The sequence below is a fragment of the Macadamia integrifolia genome, unplaced genomic scaffold (genome assembly GCF_013358625.1).
Source record: "Macadamia integrifolia cultivar HAES 741 unplaced genomic scaffold, SCU_Mint_v3 scaffold1150, whole genome shotgun sequence".
In the NCBI taxonomy this organism is placed as follows: domain Eukaryota; kingdom Viridiplantae; phylum Streptophyta; class Magnoliopsida; order Proteales; family Proteaceae; genus Macadamia; species Macadamia integrifolia.
This window is the reverse complement of record NW_024868104.1, coordinates 173599-182632: the sequence shown is the minus strand read 5'-3', so window position 1 is coordinate 182632 and position 9034 is coordinate 173599. Positions and strand designations below refer to the sequence as shown.

The following is a 9034-nucleotide window of genomic DNA, read 5'->3' as shown; positions in this document are numbered from 1 at the left end:
AGATATCTCATGTTTTATTTTATGATTTTGGTACCATTGTCCATCATATTTATTGGAAGGCAATTACCATGGTTAGGTGGACATTTACCATGCCACCATTTAGAGGTGCAACATTTAAGTGGATTTTTATGGTTCCAGAGCAAAACGTGCGACAGAGGCAATGCCACTAATTAAGTTTTGGACCAAGCTAGTGTTGGGTCTTGTTTTATTCGACCACCAAACTGACTTGTGCCACCTTTTCCCATGGTAAGTGTCTCATTGTAATGAATAAGAATTAACATTGCATGTGTTAAGATAAAGTCATTGATTTCTATTTTTTTTACCACATTTATTCGGAGAAGAGCTTAGATACATATGGCTCTATATATAAACTATGGTTTTTCTTTTTTCCCGGTCACATTGACTGCTTGTTTGGCCATCTTAGATTTTTTTTTTTTAATGGGATAATAGGTTAAACCGTTAAAGATCAATAAGAATGCAATGAAATAATAAATTAATTGAGCTAAAAAAATGTCTTATGTGAATATAAAGAATTCAGAATATCTTATCTCATGGAGAGAGAGAAGAGTTACCTTGAATACCACAAGTTCAACGTCTTCTAAAGAAATTAGAACTTACACAACCAACAATGAAGGGAATTGTGCATCAATCTCCTTGGAAGCAGTAGCATTGACCATGAGGAAGACACAGGGAGATTAGCATTGACCATGAGGAAGACATTCTTCCAATGCAATCCTGGGTGTCAAAACCCTAGCCTCACACTAAGAAGCAAGAGATAGAGAAAGGTAAAGATATCCTATGATTTCACTAAGAAGAGAAAGGAGAAATCGCACGTAGCATATAGCCTTTGTGGTTGAATACTTTAATCCCTTTGGTCTCTTATATTTGTAAGTTGCAGTGAAAAATGAAAAATAATAAAGCTATTAAATTTAGAAAAGATAGTAAGTATCCCATTGACAATATTCCTTTTTTATAGCATTCGTAATTGTCAATTATAGATATTCTCATTTAAGAATATTTAAAGTAGATATAATTCTTATAGCTCTAAAGTAGTAGTTAATAATATTTTAAATTATCCAACTTTATAGTTTCACATAATAGACCTCCATGCATGGAAATAATTAGCGTCGTCAACCTAATCTGTTGCAATCCTTGTTCATAGAATCTAAACCATTGATTTAACTCGAAAATATTTTCAATATATTTATAAAATAAATATTGAAACATGTTAGTATTAAAAACAAAAAACAAAACAAAAAAAAAATAACTTCTATAAACAATTTAAAGAACGTACCATTAATTAGTCTAATTTCGTCCAATCATGTATAAATAAAATCTCTCATGTATAAATAAAATCTCTCTTGTTATGCTCCTTATGATGCAACTGACTTTCTTACCGAGTGTCTTTTTCGTTCACAGTCAGTCACCATGAACCCAATGATATAATATAAATCTTAGAAACATCAACTATTGGTAAATCAAAACCCATAATGCCTAACTGCAATAAGAAAGATCTGTCAAAATTAGGAGCCAATCGTAAACTGCTAATGAGAATCTAGTTTCTTAGCAACTGATAGTAGTTTATTCAAAATTCTAATGTAATCTTTTCTTTTTTTCCTTAGCAACTGATGGTAGTGCATTGAAAATCCTAATGTGGTCCTTTTTTTTTTATCTAATTTAATATACACACGTGTGCATTCACACTCATCTCTTGAAATAAATATTCCTAGGAATAGACAATGTGAAGACCCTATATACCAAACATCCAATTATGTCCTAGCCATGATTTAGTTTTAGATTCAAATTATCCTAATGACAAGAAGTGCCCATTCAAACTAGGGGTGTCAAAACCTGGCCCAAACCGATAAAATCGACTGAAATCAACCATAAAATTCGAACTGAATCAAATCAATCCTTATTGGATTGATTTTGGACTGAGATATGTTGGGATCGACTGAAAACCAATCCAAACCGAACCAATCAATAACCAAACCGAATGAAACCGATAGAAAAATAAATGATTACGAAATTATAAATTGGTGAATTGACTATCCATTTTTTTACGATATTAATGAGAAAAAATTTTATTGTAAGGGGAATTGTTACAAATCATTGAAAATTAGGTTATAAATAGGAAAATTAATTTGTAAATTATAATAATGCTTCTATTGATTTCCTTGTTCACTATACAAAACTAGTTGGATGGTTAAATGAATGATTGTATAATAGGGTTCATTTTATGATTTCAATATTAGTTATCTTCTTAGTAATTTGTTATCCATTGGTTTCAATATTAGTTATCTTTTCCATACAATGATAAATCATGATTTGATCATAAATTTAAAGTGTTTTTTTCGTCAAATCTTGTCACTATAAGTTATAAATATAAGTTTCATTATGGTTCAAGCACAATAATAAAACAATCTAAACCGATATTAACCCAATATTGAAAAATCGAAATCAAATCGAACTAAAAATGAAACCGATCGAAAACCAAAATTCCTTAACGGATTGGTTTTGATCTTCCTCATTCTTAGACCAAAACTGATTCAAACCCGACCAAAACCAAATCGAACCGATAAATTGACACCCCTAATTCAAACCCAAAAAGAAAGTGCCCATTAAAATCATGCAATTTAATCATATTTAAAACGTAAAAATATAGATACACTTTCAACAAATAGGTCCAAAAAGTTTGATGTGGCGATGTTTGGTTGGGATTTATAATTTTATAACAATTTAAGTTCCCAAAATATAATTACAATGCACAAAAAACATTTATTTGGAAAGAATTAAATTTAATTTAGGCATCTCTTATTAGGTGCTGCTCTTTAGATATATTTTTTAAGAAATAAAGGAGAAAGCTGAAGTGGCCACCACTCTACTCCACTCCCAAAAAAAAAATGCCTTGTAGAGAAGAACGAAAATTCCATCCTCTTGCCGGTCATGCAACCATAACTCTTTCACCAAAGAGCCAATATAACAACGTAGAACTCTGTAATTCGGTTCCTAGACTAGGCCTCGTGCACAGCACGTTTCTTCTTTGTTACTCTCTCAAAAGTCAAATTTAGTCAAAAACAATTTCCTCACCCTATGAGCAGTAAGCAACCCGCGGCGGAGCCAACAACACAGTGGCAATACTGTAAATTCACGGTATCGCCATCACCGCAATACCGTTTCAACACGGCTGCCGTCACCGCATCACATCGGGAACGTTCCACGTACCCAACCAAAGCCGCACTTCCTCAAAACCAGCAGAATAAACTAATCACACGTCATCTGGACCCCACAAACAGTGTGGACCCACATTAATCAGTCAAAAAAGGAATCCTAATCGGACAGTCTAACGTGTCTGTTACTCTGTTACTTTGAAATTTACCAAAAGAAAATGTGTCTGTTACTTTGAATTGAACTAGGCTTTTATGTATCGGTATCCGATTGATCGGATCATATTAAGTATAGATTGAAACCGATTTCAATATCTGACCGATCTTGAACGAAATATCGTAATTATCAATGTCTGGGGTTGAGGTAAAACCGATCTGGATCTATATCGGCTGACACCGATACCTGAGATTACCCAAAAAGAGTGAACTCGGGATTATCGGATCACCCGTTTCCAAATTAAATTGGTCAATACATAACAATTGAGGAATATTCAAGTATCCAATCGGCGTCACCGCCAGCTGTGAGGCCACGGATTCTCTGATTGTGAATAGGAGGTTGATAGTGGGCCCCACCTCCGTATAAAAACTCGTCATCATCCATCGAAATCGAATGAGCGAGCAGAGAACACAGGGTGGAGAGAGAGAGAGAGAGAGAGAGAGAGAGGAAATTCTCTCAGAAGCACCAGAGACAAGAAACTGATAGAAGAGTGAGAGAGGCTTCTTATTAGTGATCGAGAGATGGAGAGAAAGAATCCTTTATAACTTTGGATTTACTCGGAAGGCAAGAGAAAGAACGTGAAAGAAATGCAAGAAGTAAAGATCAACAGGAGAAATCTCTATCTTTTCTGCTTTTTGAGTAGCAGATAATAGAGATCGAACAATTTGATTCTTTCGTTTCTGGGTTTATAGATTTTCTTTATAATGGCGAAAACTGGGATTGTTGAGACGGATCCAGCAGCAGTGGCTAAGGTATCGGAATTAAAGAAGGAGCTTCGAAGGCTTGTGAAGAAAATTGTAGACGAAGATGACTCGATTGTTGAATCTATCGATCGAGCCAATGCAACCCTTTCGGCGTTGAAGGATTTGAAGTTCAAGAGACCGCTCTCTCTTAAAATCGACGGCTCACATTCTTGTCCTGATCAATTTCGTTGCCCTCTCTCTAAAGAACTCATGGGCGATCCTGTCATCTTGGCTACAGGACAGGTTAGGATTAGCTTCAGTTTTCTCTTTCTTCCTTTCTTTCTTTCTTTCTTTTCTTTTTTTTTTTTTTTTTTTTTTTTTTAGGGTTTGTTCATTGTTCTTTATGTTGTACCGAGGTGTTTATTGCGACAATTTGGGTTTCTTTTGATTTCTCCTGGAAATCCGTTTGAGAATTTCCTTATTTTTGGGGATTCTTCTTGTCTGTTATCATTCACTTTGATTGTGTTGATTTTAATTGTGGTTGTGGGGGTCGAGTTTTGCTGGTAGGTCGAGGGTTCTGCTTTTGGTCTTCTTCTTTTTTTTTTTAATATGTGTGTGGACCTTGGACTCTGAATTCTTAGTGGCTTCTCTTCTTTTAACGGTTTTCTTTCGGCGGAAGCCTTGAACATGTGGAGTTCTATCTTCCTTTTTAAAGGGTTTATGAAGAAACAAAATTATTTGGGGTAGTTGATTAGCTTTCTTGAACAATTCTGGTTTTGATGAAAAAGATTTTCCTTTTCAAGAATGAAATGATCGTATCCCTTTAATCTCTGGAGATTTTGAGGGAGAAAAAGGAAAAGGATCAGTTAAACATTTTTACTAGAGAATTTCATCCAGGTGGTTTCATGATAGAACTGTAGTTTTAAACTTCTGTGTTTAAAAAAAATAAAAAATAAAAAAACTTAGCTAACTGAACTGAACCAGACAATTATGGGACACTAACTCCTGAGCATTCAACTCAGCAAAATCAAGATATTTGAAGGTGATCTTACTTGGCTCTTGATGGCAAACGAACAAATCTCTTTTTTAACAAGTCTCTATTTTTTGTTTCCCTGTTACTGTTTCTTGTTTCAATTCTTCTCTGCAATTCATTTTCTGAGTATCATAGTTTTTTTTTTTACTGTGATATCTGTTTTGGGTTATCCTCTAATCACCTGCTGTGCTTTGCCCTTTGCAGACATATGATCGACCCTGCATCCAGAAGTGGCTAAAGGCAGGGAACAGGACTTGTCCTAAAACCCAACAGGTCCTCTCGCATACACTGCTCACACCCAATTATCTGGTTCGGGACATGATCTTGCAGTGGTGCAACAATCAGGGATTCGAGCTTCCAGGCTCTGTCCAAGACAGTGAAGATGAAGGTGCCACACAAGCAGACCGACAACATTTTGAATCTTTGATTGAAAAGATTTTGTCCCAATCTATTTCTGAGCAGAAAATGGCTGCAAAAGAGCTTAGGCTTCTAACCAAGCGAATGCCCTCCTTCCGTGCCCTATTCGGCGAATCTGCAGAGTCCATTCCCCAATTGCTCTACCCGCTCTCACCGGGCGAGGTCGATATTCATCCTGATCTTCAAGAAGATTTGATTACAACTGTCCTGAACCTCTCAATCCATGACAGCAATAAGAAGCTTGTTGCCGAGACTGCAGGGGTCATTCCTGTGCTTATTGATTCCTTGAAGTTTGGCACCATTGAGACAAGAACCAACACAGCTGCTGCCCTCTTTACATTATCAGCTATTGATTCCAACAAGACAATTATAGGCAAGGCAGGGGCTATTAAACCCCTAATTGACCTCTTAGATGAGGGCCACCCATTAGCCATGAAGGATGTTGCTTCAGCAATTTTCAACCTGTGTATCATCAATGAGAACAAGGCAAGAGCTGTCCGTGATGGGGCAGTCGTGGTGATCATGAACAAGATCATTGATCGTGTTCTTGTTGATGAGATGTTGACCATTCTTGCAATGCTGTCGAGCCATCAAAGGGCCATTGAGGAAATGGGTGAGTATGGGTCTGTGTCTTGCTTGCTCAGCATCATTAGGGAGACTACATGCGGGCGAAATAAGGAAAACTGTATTGCTATCATGTACAATATATGTTTCAATGACCGGACCAAATGGAAAGAGATAAGGGAAGACGAGGATGCCAATGGCACGATCACTGAGCTTGCACGTAATGGGACTTCAAGGGCCAAGAGGAAGGCAAATGCTATCCTGGAGAGATTGAATAGGATTGCTTTGATTACACATACAGCATGATGAATTCTACATACTTGACATTGCCAAATAATCTCTGTAAATACTGTTTCTTGTTTCATCCATCACTTTGCTCATGGATCATATCCACCTCCCTGTATAAAGTCAAATTCCCTTACATGTTCCATATACATACCCCAGCCATCAGTTCTCCTTCCACAGTGGACCAGGTATATCTTATGCTTTATAGATAAAAATGGCACTAAGAGTTCTCATCTTTCAGGCCAAGGGTTTCTTCATCATGAACAGTAGTACCATACAAGTCGATTTACTGGTAAGGATTTCTCATCTAAGTAAACATGGACTGGAATTTTGCATTCATTAGTTGAATATCTCCCATCAAAGGCTTCTTGTTGATCACAAATGACTACAGTTTTCATTTCTCTGAGTCTGGACAAAGAGTTTCTTCATCGTGAGTAAAATTCCTGCACAGGAATTTACTGTATTTCTTGTCTTCTTTCAAAATGTAAACATTGATAGGCAATTTGCAATCCGTTGAATATTTTCAATAATAATTTAAAAAATAAATAAGACAAAAAGGACTTGGGCAAAGATAAGCAAGCAATCACCATCGAGGAGAGGCCTGGTGAGTGGTGCTTTTTCTTTGATAAATATTCCCCTTGATTGGGTTCTCATTAGTTGCATTTTTTTTTTTTTTCCTTTTCATGGCCCACCAAACGCTAAGTGGTGCATAGCTTATCACGAAGATTTTTTTTTTTTTTTTTTCTGTTTTTTTGGGTTTTATCTACAACTAGGGTGCTGCATTGGACAGCTGTTGACTTCTAGTTGCCCAAGGGGACTTTACTCACACACACTAGATGGGATGGGGGATTAAAAGAAATGCATGCTGCAACTAGTGCGTTATGCACTGGATTCACGCTTATCATGAAGTTTCGCAACAAAAAGTGGATGACTCGAGTCTGAGTCATGCCACTAAATTACAAATGTACAGTAGGATTTTTTCTTCTTTTTTTTTTTCTTTTTTTGACAAGTACAATAGGGGTTTTACTAATTGATATTTTTGTTTAAATTTTTGAAAGTCTGCTAACTTTATAAGTGTCAAATATTAACTAGTATTAGTTACCGAAAATAGATATTAACTAGTATTGCATTGTGTTGCAAATTTGTATTTTATTATTTTTTGATCCCGGCTCATCTGCATGTGCTTCCTTCCTCGACACCTGTGCAAAACAAGGGCATTTATATCAATAAATAGGATACATGTTAGGCAACAACCATATATGCAATAGTGTGCACATATGTGCAAGTGAGTCGGACTTATATTTTTATGAGACTTTTGGGATGGCTGTTTGGTATTACCCTTTATTTAAAACTTTTTAATATTTATTTATGTTACTATTATCTTTGAAATATTTACGCCATTCTTTTTTCTTTTCTTTTTTTTTTTGTGAAAAATATTCACACCGTTCCAATATTCCGCGGGGGTGGGGAGGAGAGAGAGAGAGAGAGAGAGAGAGAGAGAGATCCGTTAATCAAAGTTAAAAACCGCAAGGAACCAAGCAGATATATGTGAGAGAATCAGGCCGTGGGTACATTAGGCCATTAATTTTAGGAATATCTGCTTTTGTCATTACATTGTCAGAGTTGAGATGACCCTCCACACATGGTGGAAAGGTCAGACTTGTCCTTTTAGAGCCATTTAGGATGATGGAGGGGCATTTATGGAAAAAAGACTTTTGTCACCCTCCAACCATACATGCAGGGTACGGGTACGGGAAGGCAATCTCATCTCACTTCCGTGTCGGTTTTGGATGGACTTGGCTGAAATATTTTGCACTTGGGCCCAACTTACTTCCGGCCCAGTCATAGGTTCCCTCAGCATGTTGGCCAACAAGGTTGAATAAAGGAAAAAATAAGATAATTTTAATATTATTCTCTTCTTAACAAATTTGAGACCCTCCAATCTCCCATCCAGAGTTTGTTGTCCTTGGGAGAACAAACGGTCTCTAGAAGCCTAGCCAGTCCATGTCACCGAACCCTTCTCAGCCAAGTTTTTAATAGGCATCGGATCAGAATCATTAAATCTAGGTCATTAAATTGAGCACATGAAATATATGGATAATAGAAGTATATAGTATGTCTACATTTGTACACTTCCCAAATAATATCGCCAAAATAAAAAAAAAATAATAGAATGAACTGTATGATATCTTTCTGCAATTATTGGTTCTTGCTGTGAGGAGAAAGGTTGAAAACCCTTAGGCTCCGTTTGGTTACAAGGGGAATTAAAGGGTAGGGAAAGGAAGGTAAGTGAAATTTTTATACTTACAAAAAAATGTTTGTAATCATTACCTCACGTGGCTATATCATTAACTTCAAATCATTCCATATTTGTTATTAAATTTTATTTTACTTTGCACCCAAAACCCTTTGTTATAATATGTGAAATAAAAATTACAAGTAAATTGTGTCATTACTAAATATGGTTGAAAAATAAAGTAGTTTAAACAATCACATGAGATCACATGGAATAATGATTATATAAGTTTCTTTTTAAAGTATGAAAATTTCACTTCCATTCCTCGTAATACTCTTACAACCAAACATAGCTTTAGTAAAGAACAGTTCTTGCATGTCAGTGGTCGAAGAGACAGCAAGGTAGTTTTGGAGAGGAAGAAGGAGAGAGAGA

At 36.1% G+C, this 9034-nt stretch overlaps 1 protein-coding gene across 1 annotated transcript; it reads left to right on the top strand.

Moving 5' to 3' along the window:
* Nucleotides 1-3788: 3788 nt before the first annotated feature.
* Nucleotides 3789-6923, top strand: LOC122062968 (U-box domain-containing protein 9-like). The gene is made up of 2 exons (XM_042626635.1): nucleotides 3789-4370; nucleotides 5305-6923. The coding sequence occupies exons 1-2, from the start codon at nucleotides 4089-4091 to the stop codon at nucleotides 6385-6387; spliced, it is 1365 nt and encodes a 454-aa protein (XP_042482569.1). The 5' UTR covers nucleotides 3789-4088; the 3' UTR covers nucleotides 6388-6923.
* The last annotated feature ends 2111 nt before the right edge of the window (nucleotides 6924-9034 follow it).